This window comes from Gymnogyps californianus, chromosome 6 (assembly GCF_018139145.2).
Source record: "Gymnogyps californianus isolate 813 chromosome 6, ASM1813914v2, whole genome shotgun sequence".
Classification (NCBI taxonomy): Eukaryota; Metazoa; Chordata; class Aves; order Accipitriformes; family Cathartidae; genus Gymnogyps; species Gymnogyps californianus.
Window position 1 is genome coordinate 10,277,118 of NC_059476.1, and position 23,950 is coordinate 10,301,067.

The window sequence follows — 23,950 nt, forward strand, 5'->3', positions numbered from 1 at the left end:
TCTGTGAAGAATGACATGGGCTTTGGACATCGAATAAAATAGAAGAGGGGCAAATCGGAGGGTAGAAGGCCAGAATTTCTGTGGGGTATCTAATCTGTTTAAGGGCATTTAGCATGTAAATGAGGTTATTTTGGCAAAATGAGTCCTGGTGTGGAATATGCAACTGATCAGTAGGGGCTGCTGAGGAGCAAGTACTTGAAAACATGGGCTCCTCCTGGGTGAAAATATTGTGCCACCTTCATGGCTGATGGTGGTGGTATCCTTCTAACAGCCCCTGGAGGGGCATAAATCAGGGTTTTATGCTGTGTTTTGTAGGCACAGACAGAAACAGAAACAGATTTCACAGGAAAAACTTACAGAGACAGAACAAAAAAAAAGGATGTAGCTCAGTGATGACCATGGTGATGACGACTGTGGTCGGCTGGGTTTCAGAAGGATGTTCTGTGGCATTTTGATGTCCGTTCTGCCATGCAAACCCCACAGCTCTCTTCCTCTGTCCTGCAGCACTGGTGCAAGCAGAGCAGCAGCGGGCATTCGCAGCTGCACTCAGCCAGCCTGGCTGCATGCTGTCTGCTGTCCTCTCCATCCCTGCATGCTCCACCTGCTCCACCAGATACACCCCTGACCGCTCTGTCAAATGATCGCTTCACCAAATTTACCTCTTGTGTCAGTGACTCGAGAGCTGCGAGTTTCAGATGGGGGTTCCCTAGCCAGGACTATTTGCATGGGAACTGCTAGTGGACGTGCCCTCTGCTCATACCACGCGGGTGCTGTGCTTTGCTGGTTTTCATGTGTCTGCACAGACTGTCTCTGCAGCACAGGCATGCCAGGACTGATGCTTCATAGAACACTGGAGCTGGTCGGTGCACAGATTTAGGATGTTCAAGTGCCCAGAAATGCTGGGCAAATGTACAAGATCCTTTCAGTCTGCCAGAACAACATTTCCAGGTGGGAAAGGACATATCTGAGAAATGCAACTATGTGGTGGGCCTTTCCAAATGGGTTTCATAGCATACAACTAATAATTCAGTGCTTTTCACAGAAAAGTGAGGGCAGACAAGGCATATGCTCTAACTCTTCTAAGCTTTTTTCCCCTTGTCTCATTTTTCTTCTGGGATTACAAGAGATGGAGGCTTAGATTGATTTGTTTTTCTCTTCTGGAGCAACGGCTTGGGGATTTCACTTTTACAAAGAACTTCTGCCATGTGGAGAAAGGTCAGAATCCTTTTTGCTTTGAGTTTTTGCTTTCGTTTTTTGTGTGTGTGTTGTTTTTCCAGTTCTCAGGGCCATTGGAGACAGGCCTGCACCACACCGTGGTGGTTCCACGTAGACGCTGTGTAGAGCAGAGCTAGAACAGAAGAGGGCTCCCAGGAAAGACAGTCTCCATCTCTAGCTATTTGGCCGATCCAACTCTAACACTGCTGAAAGAGGCGGCAGCATCCTTAGTGTTCATGGCAGCGGCTGTCTCAGATTTTTCAGCCTGCAATTACAAACCGTGTAATTATCCTACAGCACTGCCTGGGATCATGTACGCTTAAAACTGCGCTATGCAGCAGCAGTTTCTCTGGCACGATCAGTGTTGACAGCCTCTGTCGCTGGAAGTGCCAGGGCCTAAGGTGGAGCAGGCTTGCGGGCAGCTCATCTGCTCTCTGGCCACCTGGGAACCGCTTGCCGGACTTTGCTTTTTGGGTCTTATCTCCTTTAATCAGCTTCGTCAACCCCGTTTCCTCGCCATGATGGAAGAACTAAACCAAACTGTGAAGGAGAGTCTAAGGAGACCTTGCAGACCGAAGGTCTGGTCCCATGCAAAGGGCTTACTTGCTTTGGTTGCAGAGGTGTTGAGTTCTTCGGGGAAGAGATCCCTGGGCTCGCAGCCTGTGACTACGGCTCTGGAGCAACTCTCAAATGATGACAATAGCAAACATTCAGCATTTTAAAACACGAGATTAGCAGCACTGATGATAGGCATGGTCTTAGCGCTCCCACCGACTGCTTAACTTCTTCACCCTCCACTGCTGGGTTATAAAAGAAACAAGTTCTCAGGCACAGAGTGACCCAGGCACTCCAGGATGGAAAATTCAACACGGCCAGACACTCGCTGCTGCAAGTCCAGTCCTGTTCCCACCACAGTGGCTTGCTGTCCCCCCAAAGAGCTGGTCCTGCTGCAAGATGGAAGTGGGACGGCTGAGTCACCGAGCAGCTGTTAGCAGCAAGCAAAGGGCTCCTGGCCGCTGAGTACCCTCGCTGCTGCAGTGCGGAGACACAGTTTCTCTTAAGGTGTTTTTGCTGAATGGAAGATTTGCATCAACCTTGGCTGGCCTCTCCTTTTCCTTAAATGATGCAATAAATTAGAAAGTGATAAGGGGCCAAAGGGAACATTTGAAATTCCAGTGGCATTTCTAGGAACTGCCCGGCACGCGCCAAGTTCCTCGCAGTGACCTGCTGGCCGGCCTGCAGGAGGGAAGCAGCTGGCTACGGCGAGGCACGTACACGGGACGGCTGTTCGTCCCTGGGAAACAAACCAAAAAAGCCCTCAGCGCATCTCACATTACATTGTCAGCTCCCCAAACCTGAGGGTAGATGGTCCTGTGGTTAAGGCTTTCTGCTGAGGATTCAGTACACTCTCTTTCTAGCCCCTGCACTGACAAAGGGAGCACCAGTAAATATTAGTATGTCCCCTAACGGGGCCTGAAGTACTGGATGAATCCATTTGACTAAGAAGATTTCCATAGGCCCTGCTTGGTGCAGCTCTCCGTAAGCTTGGTGCAGCTCGCCGTGAGCAGCACACAGATGGGGTGAGCCGGTTCCCTGCAGGGAAGTGGGAGCAAGACCTAATGTTTGCTCATGATGGTGCTGTCTGAAGCGCGACTGAGGGTAAGCCATGTTCCTGCAGGACATTAAGGATGGCTTCTCCCTTAGCACCGAAAGGCACATCAGCATCTCTCCATAGCATGGGGCATTGATGAACCAGCCCCCACACCAGTAGCGTACAGGTCTGATGGAGGTGTTTCCAGCAGAGGTTCTGGGAGGGAAAACAATTCATAGTATTGAATGTGATGCTGGAGATTGCATTCATGGTAAGAGATAGCATGATGCAAATGTGTCTGAAATCACTTCTTGAATTTTACTGAGTGTGTGCAAGGAAATGTCTCTCCTGAGGTCACCAGAAAATTTGGGGCAAAACATAGATTAAGCATCTGGTGTCCCCAGCTCACCACTGATCCGCTCTCTCCTCGCTGTGCAAGGTGACGTTGCTCTCCTTTATCGCAGCCGCTCCTCTACTGACTCCATTTGCCGAAAGTCCAGCCACACTGAAGCATGTCTGGTTGGGTACCCCAGGTTGGAGGGACTGTAAATACGCATTGCAGCCAGACACTGCACTACGCAGAGCTTGCCTCTGGCTCAGTTCAGGATGGACACAGACAGCACAGATAACCTTTCCTGGCTGGACTCATTCTCCTGCAGGACTTGTGCTCTCTTGATCAGTATCCAACCCTAGTTCTTGGTAGTGTTGCCCTCAAGAGGAAGTGCAGGAGTTGTGTGGTCTGGTTTATGTTTGCTGTACAATGGGCTTTTTATTTTTCTTAACTTCAATGACCTCACACCAATTTGGAGACTTCTGTTACCATTACTTTCTTTCTGTTCCGGAACTTACTGTTCTCCTGGACAATTGCCATCTTCCTGCTGGAGAAGGGTACTAAAGTGGTAGAAAGAGCATGATTCATATTTGGGAATTCAGGGGGGAAAATTAGCAGCCACTAATGAGTGGGTACAGCACGGGAATGTGCCATGAATTAACAGCCAGGGAAACTACCTAAAGGCACTGGCTGTATTCAATGACAGGAAATAAAATAGTTAGTGAGGAGCATGTTAATTGTTAGCTACTCACATCATCTGTGTTGCAGTCGGTTGGGTTTGTCTCTCTTGTACACCCAGCTTGCAGATGCTGAGTGATTCAAAGTGGCGTGTGTTGTAGCTGGCAATGGCCCCTGCTTCCAAGCAGGTTACTTCATAGGGCCTGTAGTGCAAGAAGGTTTCAGGATCTGCAGCCTTCTTCCAGCTGTGTTTTACATAGATTCGCTAGTGTGTGGATTCACTGAATTTCAGCTCATGTCAATTTAAACATCCATGTCAGGAACCCTCCATAGCCCAAAACGTACCTGGAAACTGGCTAAGAAAAGATTTTGACACCACAGAGCGTGCTGCAACAAGAAGCTACAATATCACCTATTTCATTAAGAGTGTGTGCTTACATGACACATTTAAAATGCCTATAGGTGATCTAAAAAATTACCAGTTACCCCTCAGATGGCATGGGTTTAAAGACATTCCCTTCAGGTCTTCCAGGACTAAAAGTGAGCACTGGGTAATACCATGCATGTGGGCATTTCCCTTTGCTGTTGCTTCTAGAAGCAGCCCAGAGATTTAGCAGAATTTGCTCGTTTGAAGAAAGGTAAAATTTTCACATTGGGAAAAATGTTACAGAATGAGGTTGATCTTGTTTTTTTAAGGGTAGCTTTTTTTAAAAGGGCTGTTTGGTGACTCAGCTGCAGGTTACTGGGAAGTTACAGGTAGTCTTTGGAGGATGAGGAGGGACTGTGTCAGGAGAAAGTGAGGTATTCGCAGAATACAATATGTGTTGTAAAGTGTTAACACATTTATTAATTGTATGTGGGCAGACAACTTCACACACCCTACCAGAATTTACTGTACCGATGTAATTTCCGTATTGTATCTCTGTAAGTGTTATGAATCAGCTAATATGTGACATTAATCATCTGCATTTATCATTGTGCAAACTGACATAATGATCAATTATGGGGTAACACATCAGTAACTGTTTACTGAAGTACAGAAGTAATCCCCCAGTTTTCTGAAATATTCTGGAATTATCCTGTGCATGCTATATCTACCCAAATCCTATTTTTGTCCAAAAGTAACATTCTTCCATGGCCGAGAGCTGCAGCATGCATTGCTCAACATCTGCTTCAGCAGCAATGCCGCATGCAGGTTCCACGGCGGTGGCTCTCCTCCCAGCACCACGTACGGTTCACAGCTTCGTCGCTAGTTCACCTCTTTTTGGAAATGTTTCTCTATGAAGTTCCAGGAAATTGCTTTACGGCTGTCTCACCTCCTTTGTTCACCCATAACTGGAAACACGAGGTATTTGTCTCGCAGTTCAGTGACATATGACCACTTTCAGGAAATGTTTGAAAAAAATGTTGAAAGAATGCAGGATGTTTGGTCTAAAAAAAAGAGAAGGGAGAACAGGCAGAAAAAACACCTTCCAGAATGAAGATTTCTCTGGAGACGGTGGAAATCAAGCATTCCTCATGCCCACTGAAAACAGGGCAAGAAAAAATCAGGTTCATTTTCTGAAAAAATCATGTAGGATAAATATTAGAAAAAACCTTCCTAATTATACAGACAGATGAGTCTTGGAACAACACAGAAAGGTTTGGACTTCCCTTTTCTAAAGTTCAGAAGAAGAGCTTAGGCAAACCTTAGGCAGGAAAGGTCGAGGGTGACGTCCTCGGTGGATACTCTTGAACTAGATGATCTGTGATTTTAGGATTCAGGCCTAGAGGACTGTCCTAGCAGACTGACACAGTTACAGAGCTGGAAGAAGCCCCGTATGGTGATAGCCAGCCATCCCGTCCCTCAGAGACTCCTTAGGCAGAAATGGGTTTGTTATGCTCAAAGAGGCAGTGCAGAGCAAAGGAGTCCCATAGCAGCTTTGGAGAAGAGCTCGCAAGGAATGTCTTTTCTTCCATTTTCAGCCTCTGTAGTTCCAGAACTGGGGTTTCCCTCTGTCTTTATGCAGAATTCAGCACAAACAGGCCTTTCAACACCACTGAAACAGAAATATCAAAAAGTGATCCTTTCCCACCTTGAGAAATAAGCATGTCCCAAACACTCTTATCTCAAAAGCAGAAGAGACGGGCTGTGGAAACTTTCAGTCTGGAACTTAATCTTTTGAATAGGAGCTGAGTCTGAACAGATTGTATAAATATTTGTGTGTGTGCATTTTGAGTTACTGATGCTGTTTTCATGTTTGGGTAAATAAAATTTTATAACAATTTTTTTAAAAGTTCAGACTGGATTTTAAAGGAAGTATATAAAGCACTTTTGTCAAATTTGCTACTGGAGTAAGTGGCACCAACACTGATTTTAGTGAGTGTGGTTTCTTACTATACTAGCTGACTTGGCCTAATTTAATTGGAAGCTGGACAAATACCTCCTTTGGGCCAAATCCACCTTAATCAAAGCTCATGTAAATCTCTCAATATTAATAATCCTGTGCCTGCTAAACCCAGTAGTTATTTTGGTTGTATCTGGCAAGATAAAATTATCTGTACTCAAAAATAGTGATTTGGTTTGTTGCCACATCATTGTACATTAATACAATCTATCTTACAGATGTGTACATATCCATATAGAGAATAGGTATGTGTTCTGCATACATGCCATATCACACCATGTTTCTGTAAGCAACAGAGGTCACTGTAGTACAGGACAAAGCTCCCTTTTGACATCCACTAAAGGCACTCCTGCAGGAAGTTCCGTATCAAGCACCAACACCTTTTGGTGTGATATTAGCTGAAAATCAGTCATGTTTCTATGATAGAAATGGAAGCAAGACATATTCACAAATAAAAATTTACAGGAAATGCCCTTGTTTGGGAAACAAATGAGCAGTTGCTCTGGAAATGCTGCGGTACCAGTGACATCCCTATGGTAGTACTTGGTAGCATCAAAACTCTTTCAGAGAACTCTGTTTGCAATGGGCTGAGTGCACATGCCTTCGTATACATCATTTCTCTCTCTGGTTTTCCCAGCTGTCTTTACCAGTAACACTTCCACAGAGCAGGCCAGCCCTCCTCTCTCCCAAATCCATTCAGTCATTCTTCACTTTGGGCTTATTATGGCTGCCCGCGAACACAAAGGTGCTCTAGACACATTCCTTTTCTCCAACCAGCTCTTTTTCCTGTCATCCCTTGAATGTATTTTTGTGGCTGTAACATAAGAGGGGCATAACACAAAAGGAAGCCCCACTGCATCACTACACAACACTTTATTTACCAGCCTTCCTTCCAACACTACAGCTCTCAGCTTGCCTTTGCCTTTCTGTAGCTAAGGGGAAACAAGGGAAAACAGGGCTTTGTTCCAAATGTAGGTTGTTTCCACACCCCTAACTGATTAGGAGTTCAGTATAAATCAATGTAACTCAGTGTAAAGAGGCAAGCAGAGGCGTGAACCAGTACTTTCTGCTGAAGTACAAAGTATACACAGTGCAAAGGTTTCATAAATGATTTGACCCTCAGTTTTTTTCATGTAACTGAAGTACATGCCAACATGAAATACAAGCCAAACACATGCCATTCATGTCAACAAAACAAGTTATTAGGACATAAAATGAAAATGAAATCCACATTCTCTATTCTTTGTACTTCAGCAACAAAAGATGTCTGGCAGCTCTAGAGGATAAAGATTACCTCCATACACTATATATCACATTCTTCTCCCTGATCTTTTCCCTTGAACTTTGGCACTTACTTAATCATTGAGGTCTTTTTTTTCAGGAACATGAGCAGCCTTTAACATGGAAGATATCTGAATGTGGAATCCTATATACAGTAAGTTTCACCTTAAAAAAGGAAAAAAAAAGAGAGACATTTTTATAGCTTGTTGTATCCCGTCAACATTTGTGCTACTATCTATCTGACTTGTATTTTAACTAGCTAAATAAAAATGCCCTATTAAGAGAGATGAGTATTTTTTCACACTTTAGATGGCAACAGCATCCAATGACCTCAACTTTCTCAGCAAAATTCAAATATGAATGTGTTCAAGTATGGGTCAGAGAACCTGAATACTGAAATATGAGTCCATCTGAGAGAAACATAGGTATCACCATGTAGCAGATTACAGTGGTGTTAAGGCACCACTTAGAAATCTCTCACATTCTTCAAGAAAAGTGGTATCACACAAGGAGATGCGTAGCGCTTGGTAACTGTGGCGGTGTGCTCCCCCCCAGCCTGAGCTTTACTCAAATGATAACCACCAGTGGTGGTTGTAATGGATGTGTCTGGTCGTGATGGCTGCATCCAGCTCAAAGTGGATTCGGGGGAGACAGATAACAACACAATAGACAGGGGCTAATTTAAGCAATGTGCCCACCTAACCACAGTGCTGGTCAATGTCCGACTCAAGTCAAATTTGGAAGAAGCTAACATCTGTAGTCGGTATGCAAATATGACTATGAGTCAATCATCTTACTCCATAAATAGTGGACAGTCCACGGCCCGTTGAGCTCTCCTGCATGGCAGCAGGCTGCACGCCAGGATCTCCCCTTGAGCAGGGATGCCCCTCAAGGTTACTCCTCGAGACTGAGAGACTCCTTGCCGCACCAGATTCTCAATAAGTGATTAATACCATGCTAAACTTTCAAATCTCAGCTAAGTGATTTAAAGGATTGATTATGCATAGATAATCCTTTAGACATAAACCGTTGACCTAGTCTGGAACTAGGAGTGGATCCAGCCATACCTAGACTCCTCTCTGAGAAGGAGTTTAGAAAGCAAGGAGGTCCATTCTGAACCTCATGACTCAACGGGAGGGTCTCCCTGACAGTTCTGTCTGACTCTATCCTCTATGCAGTAAATATCAAGTGAACCTTGCCATCGAATCTTGTTAAACCACTGTTGCATTTACTATCAAACTTTGTTAAATCGCTGGTTTATATCAATAAACATATTGCTACTTCTCTCTTATGAGTGAAGTGCGTCACTCCATCTGCGACAATAACCAATAGGAGGTAGGAGTCTAGGGCTCTGCCCTCAATACCCAAAACCACTATAAGCAACTACACATCCACTGGTGGCAATCGTTTATTTCCCAAAGTCTGCAATTCACGGGCCTTAGCCAAAAAATACCAAGTAACTCTAGTTTACGGTTGCCCAGTAGTATCTCTAGGGGTTGCTTGGACTCTTTGAGATCAAGTCCTCAAACAGAGCAGTGCTGACCTTGCGTTCCCCAAGTAGTCCAGGAATAAGAGATGCTACATCAGAATGATGCTAAAGAGCTATTTGGTACTGAAGTTGTTCATGCCAAACTTAAAACAGAGTAAACTGGTTTGAACGGAGCCACTTGAAATGCAAAAAGCAACTTGCTTTCTCATTTGGCTTGATTCATTTGACTATGACCTTCAGGTTAGTCAAGCTTACCTCCTTTCTTGTGGACCTGCTGATGAAGAAGCAAGCCTCCTCCACGCCCTGGGGTTGCAGATCATTCACAGCCACTATATGGTCTCCGTGATTAAACAAACATCCCAGTCGACAAGGACCAGTCCACTGTGAGACACTAGGATATTTGGAGGACAGACAATAAAGAAAACATACGGGATATCCAGTTACTGCTAACAGAATGGCAATGGCTGAACAGGATTGCATTTATGGTACTGCCCTCTGGAATTAACACACAGGTTGAATGACTTTGCAACTGGTTCATCTGGTTCTAGCTGAAACCAAGCTGCTTCATTCATCCCAACGGGTCCTCCTAAAAGCGCACACGACACTGACATTGCAGTCTGTTAACAAGTGAGACTGGTGCTAGCAAGGTCACCAGCGAGAGTTGGGAATTCCAGTTCAAAAGCAGCTGGCCAGACTCGCCGTAGGTACGTGTATGCTGCTGCAGATGTTTTAGCCCTATGTTTGACTGAGATGATTTCCAAAGTCATCCCAAAAGAATTGAATTAAAACTTATTAACATGTGTTTTATCTATGATATAACTGTGAGGATCAGAGATCCATTGCTGTCCTGATGGGACTCTTATGGCAATTCCAGTATCTCTTTCCTGTTGGTCTCTGACAGACTCTTCTTAATGATGAGCTATTTAGAATTAGCTGACCTGACAGTCAGACCTAGTGCTCTGTTCCAAACTCTTTCAATATGAATTTCCACTGAGAAAGCTCTGTAAATTTAGATGTAGATCCAATTATTGAGGTGGGGTCCCATTTCCAGTTCCTTTTGCAATGGTATTTTTTCTTCTTGCTGACAGTGGCTGAAACAAAGTGACTTGCTGTGCACACAAGTGCACCTGATTGGTGTGAATATGTGAGCAGCAGCAAAAAGCAGACTCAGTGCTGTGTGGCTGTGAAAGATCAACAGGAAGCACAGGAGTATGCATTGAGCATTTTTTCCGCTCCATCCTCTTTATCCTAGTCATTGATATTGAAAGTCTAGGGAGAGCACTAATTTCCAATGGGACTACTAAGACGATGTATGTGCTCTAGCCCATAACACCTACTTGTGAAAATCTCTGCCTTGCACTCATTCCTAGCACTGAACCACTGCTGGGATTCATTTAGAGAGAATTTTGTGCTCACATCCAACTCAAGTCAGCCTGAGGCCCTGTTTACCCTATCACAAGATATATCCCCTCAGTACATCTCTGAGACACACCATCACTGTGGTTCACCAAATCAAAGGTAAAACTGACTAGCAGTAATTAGGTGATTTCACACCAAAATTAGAAGAATAGCTTTTGGGGTGGGACTTCGCCACTAATTATTACACAGCATGCTGAGGGTTCTCAATTCTATATAGCCCTTTTCAACAGCAGTTGAAATAGAAACTCAAGTACATGAAGAGTCAGAAAGAGCAGGAAGGAATCACTGAAGTACCAGCACACACTGACCCTGCCCTGTTCTGCACTGCCAAAACTGTACATGGATGTGTATGGTTGTACACTTCTGTGCCTGATTGTCACTCATTCACATCTGACAGGCACCGTCACAAGACATCCAGAACTTACCATATTTGTCCTGCTGCTTCGGTGAGTTTTAGGTAACTGTTAATGTCAGTCAGGGGGACGAAAATATCCAACTTCTGCAGCTGGGTCTCATCTGTAACTTGACTGTGAGAGAAAACATCAGAGACCACAGAATCATAGAATATCTCAAGTTGGAAGGGACCTATAAGGATCATTGAGTCCAACTCCCTGCTCCTCGCAGGACTACCTAAAACTAAATCATATGATTAAGAGCGTCGTCCAGACGCTCCTTGAACTCTGAGAGGCTTGGCACACTCTACCAGTACCTCAACTGAAACCCATGAACACGTCTGTCTTCTCTGCAACGAAAATGGAGAAAACGCTTACCTGAGCAGTATAGACAACTGAACCACTGAAAGTGGTAATGAATTTTGTCTTCTCTGGAGGGTTGGCTGCTGGCTGGTGCTGCTTTCTGGCAATTTTAGGTCTCTGTTTGCTGCCAAGTCTCTTGGACATGCACTGTTGTCCTGGCATTTGGGAGGAGGTGGGAGTCCATCATGTCTGCACGTGGGCTGGCCACTCTCATCCAGCAACCTACTGAAGAGGAATGGTGATAAAAAATGAACTGGTTTGACCACTCCAGGCACTCTTGCTGTGTTTGAAGCTGGATCAAATAGCCATCAGTGAAGCAAAGAATAACAAGTTCTTGTAGAATATCCAGTGGACAAAGTTACAGCTAAGTAAAATAAACAGTCCTTCTAAAAATGGACCATAAATCCCAAAATAAACCTTTTCAGTATTTAAAGACTATTTATTAAGCTTGAAAACATTCCTGCTAACAACATGCCTTCACAAAGAAACGGAGTACAGACTGTTGGCCTTGGCTGTATTGGCTTCTGCAGGGATGTAACGCTGTCCCCTGGGAGATAAAATAACTCAGATGTGCTTGAACTCATTTTAGGTTTATTTGATGAGCCTTATAATACCTGGACCCAACTCCCCTCCATGCCCCAAACAAGACTGGGGTTAGTAGCAAAAGCTGCTCTTGGTATATTTTAACTCAGATGGCATAGGCTTGTGAGGTTTTTATAGTAATTCCCTCCAGGAGCTCCCAAAGACAGACGAGCTTGAATAAATCTGTTGGAATAAACTGTTTTGTGGGTCTGGATTTCCAATTGCCTCCCACTATGTGGCATAAGACCTGGCTGTCTGTAGGTGGCAGGCCATAGCTAACAGCTAATGGCCAGTCCTCTGGCTCAGGAGGTATGGTTTTACCGTGTAGGCACACTTCTCTTCAGTAGACTGTGCTATATCGTGGAGGTTGTAAAGTTTCCTTGTGGCACTACAACTGTGACACAAAGTTCAGGTCTGTCTTTGTGACATGACAAACACTGTACCTTCAAAGTACACAGCATCAGACCCATTCTTTGGATGGGAAAATGGAAGGAAAGAGATGATCTACTCAGGATCACATAACTTCCTGCTGGAAAAGCTGGGAGCTAATGCCCCATGTCTACCTTTCTCTTTTAACCACTAGATAATGCTGCCTGCTTTGGAGAGTACCTGTCTGAAAGGTTGCTGGAGCTTGGCTGCGGTATCTGAGTAAAGTGGTGGGCTGTGATGTCATGAAAACCTAGAAAAAGTATAAGTCAACAAAAAGTGCTGCATGCTATACTCAGAGCCTGTATAAATGCATGAGTTTGCAATGTGAGTTTAAATTTCATGTTGATGAGTTTGAACGTCACTCTGGTATTCCCATGAGTTCTGAACTTTCTGAACCAAGACCAAAGAAGGACTCCTTCAAACAAGACGCAGCCTCTAGATATTGTTATGTAAATACCACAGATGACAGCTCTATCTGTACCACTGTGTCACTTTTAATTTGCAAAACCTTAATGAAGTTGTTACTTACAGTGATTTCATTGACATATAAACGTTGTCCTTTACTGGGTTCTTCTGCACTGGCTCCTCTTGCACAGGGACATCAGACCCAGCTGTAGGGTCAGGCTTTGATACTTCAGTAGTGCACTGTTGGAAACACATAACAACATAAGACATTAATATCATTGCTCTGCCTACAGAAAAAAACTTAATTTCCGTATTTTGTTCAGTGCTCATGCTGTTTAAACACATTGGCTAATATAGCTTGGCTTTCCCTAAATAAGTCAATTCCCAGAAACCGTGAGCTAGAAAAGTGGTCGAAACTTACAAGTTAATGCTCTCGGGTATTATTAACGCTTTCAGACTGGGACATAACCAGCTATATTCTAAAGTACTAGCACAAAAATTTTGTTACGTTTTAATTTAAGCAGCTTGAAAAAAGAGTCTTGTACTTTGGGTGTGCTTAACTTAAAGCACTTAGATTATATGACAAAATCATATTGTTAATGTCCTTCAGTTAGCTGTACAGTCTTGGGAGAGGCTGTGACTTCTGCAGAAGACTGACCACTTAGCTTCTCCTGACCACTAACTACATGGGAAGCCTAGAGAAATTAGCCTCCCAAATTAGATGTCAAAATTTGTTTAAAATTACCAGTATGATTCCTCCTGCTCCCTTGTTTCACTGTGAAATGTAGATACCAAAATGTTTCACAGCATTTTTAAAGTGCTGCTTTGTTTTATGCAGCTTACTGATGCTTCAACAGAATTACATTTTAAAATATATAAAAATAATGTACTGTTACATTTTCTAAATGAAGGTTTCAGTTTCCAAAAAAACCCCTGTTATACAACAGGCAAAAGCCATTTACAATGAAACAGTCAATTTCGGGAATTCCAACAAAATCAGCAATGTTTTTGTCAAAATGCCACTTTCTACCAGAAAGATCCTTTGAGTGAGTCTAGTGTATTTTTTCTTGTACAAATGAAAGCTCTATTACCTAATGCTTTATCTACATATTTCTTTTGCAAGGTACTAGTGGTTCCTCATACCAGTTCCTCTTTGGCTCATTAAATGTCTCCTGTCTCCTTGGAGCTGTTAACAAACCAGCAGAACTCACAACAGATAAACTACCTTTGCTAAAATATTGCTGGGAGTTTGGTAATAATCTTCTTCGTCCTTTTTGATGTCTTGATCTGTATCTGATGACAGCAGATTTTCCTCACTCTTTCCCAGATTTTTATCCTGTTAAAAGAATGGTTTTGTATTTAACAGGTTCAGTTATACAGAAAGTTTAACATGTATTTCTCCATTTACATGGGGAAGTAATAGAATCAGCAAATATCCACAGAAAACATGGGAAGACATGTTTCTCCTTGAAGTGAGATATGCTCAGAGCCAGCGTGTTTTAGAAACAAGGTTTTTCTATTTGTGGTCCTTCTTGTATTTTTGAGATCCACTGCACACAGACAAAACTGGCCACTGGTATTAGTACCTCTCATAGATGGATCTGTGATAACCAGGCAGTTGCAATTGATTGCATGTTCACAACCTGTTATTTTGTTTAAAAGTCAAGGGGGTTAAACACTTCATGTATGAATCTACATGCATTTAGGGTCACTTGTGTGGAAAAGTTTTTTTATTTGTGTTCAGTTCTAAAGTCCTTACACTAGGAAAAAAAACTGTAGGAAATCTAGAAGTGGATCGGGATCTATTTGTCCTTTTTAAGCACCTTTTAACTGCTATCAAGTAAAGAATGAATTTGGGACTTCCCTGACTAATGAGAAGTCTATTATCTCATACTTCTCCATGAACTAGGACATATTCCGGAGGGCTGGAGATCTGACATTGAATCCTTTGTGTCCTGAGTGATATTCTGCCTTCATACACACCTGAAATACTAAGTTTGTGGCAATTTGGTAAGTCAAGGAGTAATTAATCCCTCCACCAAGTTTACCTTTCTAAGTCACAAAGATAAATTATTTATTTTTATGTCTCCTTGTTGACTTCACTATAGTGAAGAGTATGGTAATTAGTATTTAGCTGCCTCCCAATGCAATTCTCCATGCCATGTTTGTGATGCAACCGTTTTTTATCTCTCCACTTACGTCCTTGGTTTCCATGGTGATCATTTTAATAATTGCTAAATATGCCACAGAATATATTACCGTTTTCAAGGTAAAGTAAATTAAACTAATTACTCTCTTACATGTAAAGAGAAGAACTGGCATTGAATAGAAGTTAAAGATGATGAATGTATTTTTGTTCCTTGTTGATATAAATGACATAAAAAGCAACTCGTGCAGTAGGAGTCAGAACAAACCTGCAAACGGTCCTTCAAGAAGTGCATAACAAAACCACAGCAGGAACAAGACTGGTTCTGTGGTCATGATCTAAAGTCATCAGTGAGTTTCCTAGTGACTTTTCAGGGGCTTTGGATCAATCAAACAAGTAAACGCTTGGGGAAAAGGGGGAAGAGGAGGTGATTTTATGAAATCTTGAGATCCTCCAACTCCTAGGAAATCTCCGAGAACAGACAGTACTCATCAGCTTCCCAAACTGAGCCTTCAATCACTGACAGTGGCTACCTTTTGCCAAATGTACAGTGTTTCTCCTTGGCACCGTCGCAGATTATAGGGACAATAGGAAGGAGAAGGTTAAGCTGCAGCAGCACTGCATTTCCCTAAAGCAGTTTGCTGACATCTCCGTTCCTCCAGGTGCTTTACCACCAGAGAAGTGCAGTTAACCTCAGTGTACAGTTATTTTCAGCTGTACAGCTAAACAAGTTCTTTAAGCCTCTTTTGAACCATGACGTGGATTTACATTAGAAAGAAAGTAGACCATGGAGAAAATTGGCTGTAGAACAAGATGGAAACGATACCTGGAGAACAACTGAGTAATTGTTAGTTATGGGCTCCTTAGGGAAAGTTATGTGTTGCCCTTGGACAGAGGAACTTCTCTTTCAAAAAATCAGGTGTGTCTAACAGATCCTCACAAGGATGCCTAGGTGCGGGCAATACAGTAATGCGCAGTACAGGGTGATGCAAGTCAGGGCTCCTTATTTTGATGTATTTCAGGTATTGAAAGCTGTGTATCAAAATAGCTGATACTGAACTCAGCAGCTGAGTCAGATGTGGTTTGGTAGCTCCAAAATGTGGATTGAAAGGGAGCCAGGTCCCCAGACCTCTCCAGGGTCCCTGCCTGCATGACTAGACTCCACTGATATTGAGAGGCCTGTTTGCAGGAGTAACGGCTACTGACCAAAGAGTTTTCAAGATCTGGGCCTGGATGAGGGAACCACCGATAAAAAGCAAAACGAATCAGATATAGATAGATACTAGAAATGTGGAGTCATACTGCTAAAAGGAAGTAAATACAAGGGATTAATCTGGAAGTCAGCTGTCTAGACATCACTGAGCAGAGACTAGATCCAGAGATGTTAGCAGATGCTAAACTTATGAGGCAAGTGAGATATTTTTATCGAATGAACAAACATTTTTGTTTCTTGTTAGCTGTATGGTAAGGTTATTTATTTTCACACATGCTGAAACAGAAATATGAGCTTCCTGCTATTCCCTCTGCTTCAGGCTAAAAAGGTAAAATCCAAATTCCTTATCTTTTAACCCTCATGGTCAGTCTGTCCTAGTCTGAACAGCTGCATATAATACATACTCTCTGAGGCATCGTAAGTATGAGAAGAATTAATGAATAAGACAGAAAAGGCATGTGTAAGAAAGAGACAGAAAGAGAGCCTTGGTATGCATCCAGAGCAGCACTAGTTAAAATCAGACTAAGGGTTAACTCAATGCATTTCAGAGCATTGACTCACAATTGAATTATTGCAGCTTCGTAAAGTACTATGCATCAGCTGAGCTGCGCTAACTGCCCATAGCATTGCAATGTAGTTTCAACTATTTTCACTTCTTTCCACTAAATTTAGCTGTATTACCTCATACTTGCTGCCAGCCTATATACATGGATGGTGACTGCAGCACGTGATTTACCACTCTGTTAGCTATGATAGCAGAACAGATTCTTTTCCCTGTATCTCAGCCACTCCAGATCATAGTCCAATGCATGAACTGCCAATAAAGATGGGTTTAAACTCAGCTGCCAAACTGCATACTGGTGTGGTGGAGCCTTGGTTGTGCCTTCTGTTCTGCTGACTCTGCTGCAAAGGCAATAAGCCAGGGCAGAGGATGGGTGAAAACCATCTGAAACTGCTGCAGGTGTTTGTTCAGGAAACACAGGTCAAAACATTTAGCCAATAATACATGATACCATTCATCATTGTATCTTTTTAAATCATTCCTGCCAGATACGGAAGCTAAATTACTTGAAGTCATATTTATGCTGACAGAAGGTCAGTCCTGAGGTGTGCCTCGATTTAACAAGCCCTTGTTCTGTAGTTCAGTTACATTGATTCAATTGCTACTGGCAGAGGCTGCAGAAAGAAACCATTTAGGAAGACTGTGGCACAGCTGAGAAATGTGGTGGGAGGAGCAAATCCTCAAGCAGTGCAACTTCAGAGTTTCTTGATCAAGTTTGAGAGAGCTGCCACAAGTTGCAATTGCTGCACAGAAACTCTGAGGATCTGCCTCCAAGAAGCAAAGTAAACAAAGGGTATTTCAACCAAGTTCTTAGGTGGTTATTTTCAATGCTAAACAAGACAACAGACTAAATATTTAGGAAACTCATAGTGAAAACCAACTCAGTGTGCTGGGAAAGTAGGTGGATAATCTATAGTTACAGATACTCAGGTGAGGTAAGAGCCAATAGTCACGTCTGCAGACTGAACAAGTCAAGAGCTGTTTGATTTGTTCTGCTCACCAGGCTTGGAAAAACTCCTCTTGGTGAGTCACACTGAGCCTGATGAGGGCCAGGATCCGAATTAGGCCTGTTCTTGTCTTCTGAGGAACCATTCTCCTGCATACAAAAGAAAAAAGTTCATGACTCCTAAAGATACACTGGAGGTGCTTCACCTGCGTTCAGCTTCCTCTAGCTGGGCCATTTGCACACAGCTTTGTGACTACAGAAAACCAACAATTCCTTGGCTGCTGTTCAGCGTGTCACCAGAGGACGGGGACTGCAATTGCTTTGGGACAGCAGCAATACTTTCCTTCCTTTCTATTTAAATATTGAGGGGGAAGATCTGGAAGGCACAGAGGAACTGGACCTGAACTTCCCTCTAAGCTTTATAGGCTGAAGAGAGAGATAAAGAAAAGCACAATCACAAAACAGGAGGAATGTGGCTAGCAGCTGCCAAAACAATGATCACATGGCTTTGCCAAGGCATGTCAAAGCGAATCTTCAGGGGCTTACTTCATGCCCACTAATCTTTGCCAGTCAGTGGAGACAGACAACTTTTTTTGATGGAAAAAAGCAACTATACAAATCAAATTTCACAGTCACCCCTAGGAGCAAAGTCGTTATTAAGGATGGCTAATCTGTTTACCTTCTGGTAGCTTTGCCTTTCCGGGAAACTGGTTGTATCTATAGTATTCAAGAATAGTGGCAAAGAGGAGGGCCGGCTTCTGACTTCTGGATTTGGAAGATCTCGGTTCTAGAAATAAGATAACAGCAGTCTAAGATGACAGGCACCTGATGGGCATGGGCTACAATGTACCAACGCATCCCACTAGTCCACATTTTACTTCTAATGGCTCAGAGAGGTTGTCTACATGGCATTTTTCAGGCAGACATAAATTTGCCCTGCTTGCGCTTTGAGCTGACTGGAAGCTGCAGGGATGTAAGTAGCTTAGTGCTAAGTCTGAACTAGTAGGCCTGGCTGGCTGACAAGGTGCAGAAAATTGGGCCTGAGCTTGAACTAACAGGGCTTCCAGTTGGTTCATAACGTTGACAGACTACATGTGGATTGGTTTGTAGAACAGCATGTAAATATAACCAAAAAGCACACGGTCAGAATAACACACAAGTTTTCATTCTGGCGCATCAAAGATGCAATTCATTGCAGCATAATGTCAATCATCTCCTAGTTTCCATGTGGCTTACTCTTCAAAGAGATTCCTTCAATGTAAAATCAATCCCAGCACAGACAGACTGTGCAATGCCTGCTTAATGCATAAAGCCAGGGTACAGGATTTATACGGAAAATGAATTTCTGATTAACCAAGGCAAGAGCCAATTTGCAAGGCCAAAATCAGGAAAATTCCTTTGCACAGGTTTCTAATGAAATTACAAACTTCTTTCTTTCTAAAATCAAGTGCAGTAATGTGTCACCTGAGGGCAGCATCCACCTCTTTTGGCCTCCTTGCAGACTGAAGATATCACAGTGACCCAGTCTTCTGTTTCCTGCCTGTAGGTTGGAACAACAGAAATGAAAACCTACTCACACGTAAAACACAAGGAAAACCCATTTGCCTACTCACTTCTTCCTATGGGGCCCAAAATAATGCTTCCTGAAATCAATGGGGAAAATCTGCACCTTCCTTTCAAGTGGGAGTGCTCAGGTGGCCATAGCCAGATGGCAAAGTTTGACCTCAGAGAGGTGCAGCCCAGGACTGGGAGCTAAAAGGTATGCAGGGGAGGCTGTGTGTGCCTGTGCAAAAGACACAGAGAGGGAGAGAGACGGAGAGGTGGGACGGTGCTTTCTGCTTCATTTTCTGTGTGTAATGCTGCTCTGCTGAGTCCCGCCATAAAGACAGCTAACAAGGCTTGGGAATGCATTTGGGTGAGCAGGACGACAAACATGCCTTGAAAGGACCCCTGAAGCCCTGTTTCATGCTTGCGGTGGATTTAGTTGGATTAATTCTGGAACGCTCCCCACCGAGCGTGGGCTGTGAGAACAGTGCTCTGGGGGAAGGCGTGGGGTGGCACGCTCAAGTAACACACAGGTATGTGTTTTTCTTCTGCGCTTATCAGCATTTCACACATCAGCTGCTCTTCTGCATAAAGGCAGAAAAACTCCTGACTCGCTTGTGACTGAGAAACTGAAGAGGAGAAGCTGGGAAGCAGCAGCAGAGGAGCACTGTGCCAAATGCCCTCCCTCACCTAACCGAGCTTTGGCTGATCATCCCAACGGCAGCAGTTTCTGCCCTTGCTGAGGACTGGATTGCAGCCTGGGAAAGCAGGGAGCATACCGCTCTGCTGCAGTAAAGGCCCCAGTCATTCCTTTTGGGATCTGTTTTCCCTCGGCGGAATTTTCCCCTTCAATCTGCTTCCCTTGATTAACAACCTACTTTCCAGGGTAAGAGATTATTTCCTGTGATTTATCCACAAGGAGCAGAAGCTTTCTTTACTCCCAGGAGCCGCTGGGTGAGAAGACAAAGCTTTCTGCTCTTCCTTGACCCTTAACCGGTACACTTTGACATGCCACCGCCACACTGATGTACTGCCGCTGCCATCCACACTCCCAGCCACATGCTCCCACTACTTTCACATGTTGGACGTTGTAACAGTGCAGCTGCAGGGAAGGTTAACTCACCTGGCTGAACCAGCAAAAATTAACGTGGCCATGGGGGGAAAAAAACGACATAGAAAAGAGCAGTTTTCCATTGGATCAACCAGCTGAATCGTTTCATCCCGGAGCTGCGCCATCAGTAGCTGAGACACAGGACGGGATGGGAGCGGCTGTGAAGGAGTAGGACCTTGCCTTGGGGCAGCAGCTCAGCGTTACACTAGCTTAACTGCAATGTCACATTGCATTTGCACATCTTTCTATACCTACCTGCTGCTCCCAATGAGGTAGTAACATCTGTTTGCAGTAGTGATGGACATCACCTGTTCAGGAAGGCATTTAAACATCTTCCTCACCGTTTCCATAACTTCAGAATTGCTTATGCCAACTTCGATATTTATGATTCTGTTTAGATAACCATATGAAACATCCTATATAACTATACAAACATGCACACACATACATATGTGTGTGTATGTGCATATTTTATTCTAAGCACAGCATAATATGATGAGATCTGCATGGGAAAAGGTAAACTTTTTTCCACAGAAAAAATTCTCAAGAAAATACGTGCACACATTCAAAACAGATGGTCTTTCAATGCAGAAAACTTCCAAGCAAAAAAATAAAATCAACTTTTGCAAAGACTCATGTCCAGATTTTGGATCCTCATTTCTGAAAAAAGAGGCTGTTGGTCTAACACAGAATCTTGAAAAGAAATGATAGTAAGAAAAACTCCTGTCAGATGTTTTTGAACCACTACAGAACAATACATTTGATTTGAAACTAATTGTATACTAACAGTGTTTTAATGGAGGGGAAGAGGAACTCTCAATGGATACTTAAATGGAAGCACTACTTCCATTAACTTCCAAGAAGTTAAATTAGTAAAAATAATAACAACAATAATGATGGTAATAATGTAACCACATACCACTGAGCAAGCTGGAATTTTTTCAAAAGCTTCACAATGTAAATCCTTTTAATGGAAGAAGCACAACAACAATGTGAGTCCAGTGACCTCCATGCCTAACAATTCCAGGAGCGTGGAGTATTAAGATCGAGGTCTGACTGGTAAAATCTTTACATTTCCCTTTACATTTACTGTTTCCCTTCTATGTATCTCATACACATGTGACATAGTAAAGGGTGCTAGTACAAAGCCAATGACACCCAGCCTTGCTGCAGTGGGCACTGTGCTGAGAAGAATGAAATGACCAACCCAAACGAGCCAAGCAGAGCAATTTCTTGGTGGAGTAAGAGGCAGTGGGGCAGCCAGCATCAGCCCAAAGGGCTACATGAAAGCCAGGAGACCTCTGCACAACTTGCAAAGCACTTTGTAAAGCTGTCAGGTCGGAAAGGTTGTGTGCCGTAGTTAAGAGTGGCATAGCCCGTCCTTACTCGCATGTGAGTGAATGCATAGCACTGTCCTCACAGGAGATATAAAATATCTTCTACTACAGGAATACAGCCTTTGGGATCACGGAGCCAAGATGAGGAATACAGCCTTTGGGATCACGGAGCCAAGATGTCTGGTTTGCAGATACCACATCACCACAATCACTCACATAAGTGTATCAAATTTCATCAAAGCAATTTAGGATTTTTACTTCTATATATATCATACACTGTAAGTTGCACCCAAAGCCTACAAAAGCCAAGAGACTCTTTTCTGGACTTCAATGGGGTTTGGATCAAGAACCTCAATCACGAACAAGTGTCTGTACAATCAGTGGCCATTTAAGAGTGTTGATACATGACTTAAAATAAAAAGGTGATGCATTTGAGTTACATACTGATCAACAGCTATGGAGCCTTTTATGTTCTGGCCTTTTAGATACTTCAGGATGTAATTGCCCTTGCTGGATTCGGACAGGATGAAAAAACGCCTTTTCCAGGAATTCTGCCAAAGATAAAGTAATTTGTCTCTCATTAAAATTCAGGATAGCAGAAATAACAGATGCTTGTTGAGGGATTGCTGGAATATGACTAATCTGTGCTAGTATACCTGTGAGCCAAAAAGTTGAAGAGGTGGTGATTTGATGAGGAATCCGTGCTTGCAGACTCCACCTTGAGGGCAAAACATATTTTGAGTTTTCACTAATCAAAGAGAAATGAACGGCATCATTACTTAATTTGTTGCCAATTAATCTCTTACAAAGACCTGCTTGAACTGGAAATTGTCGCTGAGCACTGGGTTTCTGTGCTTAAATGGCCATAAAGCACATTACAGTTAGAGAAGACAAACACAAATCAAGGCTATAAAATATAGGGCCAGGCCATGCTTCCTTGATGTCAATGTTACTGCTGACAACTGGCCCAAACTGTAAACAAATGTTAGTGATAATGTAGGGGGCTCGGGAGATATCATGAGCCTCTGTCTTATTTCACTGGTCTTATTTAACTTCTGGAGTCTGGTCTTACTTAACTTCACAATTAGCGATCTGAAAGACAGTAAACAGCCCCCTAATGAAATTTGTAGATGGCATTCAATTTGGATAGGTTGCAAACACAGCTAAGGATAGATCATCTTACACCGTGAATCATGGTGTGACAACAGGAAAAAGTATTACAAGTAAAATATAAGCTAAAACCTTGGGGGGGAAAATGCCTGAATATATTTGTTCATGACCCTGCATACTCTGTGGCCAGCTGTAGTTTCAGATTCACATTTTCTAATCACTGGTGGATTTCTGATCAAAATCTGATCAAAAGTTTTATTAATGCACTTTAACACCCAATGAAAGGAGTGGCAATCTCATTCCATTTTTTAAGCTATAAGCCGTGTATGGGAAATTAAGACTTTTTAAGAATCCAGTGACTGAAAGGAGCACAGTCAACCTCATTTTGGATCTTCCAGTAAGGGACAGTAGCGATTATACATAAGTTCTGGGAAATATATCATGACCAAACTCCGTGGTGATGAAAGAAACGCTTGGTTCTGAAATCCCATTTACTACTGACTTCAGTGGAGGTAAGACTTCATCCTCAGTGCCTTGGAGATACTGACTGTGTCTTCCAGTTCCCAGTTAATTTTTAAGGATTTTAACGTTTTTTATGAATGTCAGTTCAACCTCTGTGTCAGGGACAAGAAAAATTCTGCTATAAAGGGAAATGCTGCATTTAGGACAGATTCTTTAAGGAAGGAAGCAGAGGGGCAGAATTAACACACAGTGTCAGTCCAGATGAGATCTCCGAATTTTTCAGCATGCTATTTTCCCTTGTTTTTCACTTATTGTTTACCACAAAATCCTTAGCAGGTGGAGGGCAAAGAGAATGGTATCATATATTGATAAGAATGGATTGCAACCTGATTCAACCTTACTACTGACAAATCTCAGTAAATGAAATTTTGTACCTGCAGAATTTCTTTTACTTGTAGAAGCCATCCTGATTGTTTCTTCCACCCAGATAGTAAAGAGAGCAAAAAACTTGAAGCTAATTCCTTTCGCTTTGCTTGCTGCCGAGCAGCATTTCACTGCACGCACGATTGCCTAAGAAAATAACAAATATTTCACCAGTGTTTATTTTCATAGTGATGATTAAACTATATTAAAAAACATAGAAAAATCTATAATAAACTACATAATTATAATTATTATTCATTTAAGCATACTGTTATACATCATAATATTTTATGTTCTAAAAATACATTATATGCTATAATATTATAATATATTTATTCTATTATAGTTATAAAATTACAAATAATAAAAATTACAAATTCATATAGGCCAAAGAGATGATTTGCCTGGGAAGTGGTGAGACCTGCCAACAGAACTTCATTTTGCCCCTTCCTTTGCACTAGACACAACACCTATAACCTAGGAATATTGCATCCCCGATATGTTTCTGACACTGCCTTAGCAGTGTGATCAGT

General features: G+C 42.7%; 1 protein-coding gene across 1 annotated transcript; it reads right to left on the minus strand.

Moving 5' to 3' along the window:
• Positions 1 to 5,639: 5,639 nt before the first annotated feature.
• PLEKHS1 (pleckstrin homology domain containing S1) lies at positions 5,640 to 23,459 on the minus strand. The gene is made up of 14 exons (XM_050899274.1): positions 23,429 to 23,459; positions 22,079 to 22,170; positions 21,867 to 21,973; positions 20,341 to 20,475; positions 18,894 to 18,969; positions 18,109 to 18,216; positions 17,484 to 17,579; positions 13,788 to 13,898; positions 12,687 to 12,802; positions 11,162 to 11,371; positions 10,817 to 10,918; positions 9,228 to 9,363; positions 7,558 to 7,648; positions 5,640 to 5,854 (listed from the first exon to the last, which is right to left on the minus strand). Exons 1-13 carry the CDS (start codon positions 23,457 to 23,459, stop codon positions 7,580 to 7,582), a joined length of 1,389 nt encoding a protein of 462 aa, XP_050755231.1. The 3' UTR covers positions 5,640 to 5,854; positions 7,558 to 7,579.
• Positions 23,460 to 23,950: the final 491 nt, after the last annotated feature.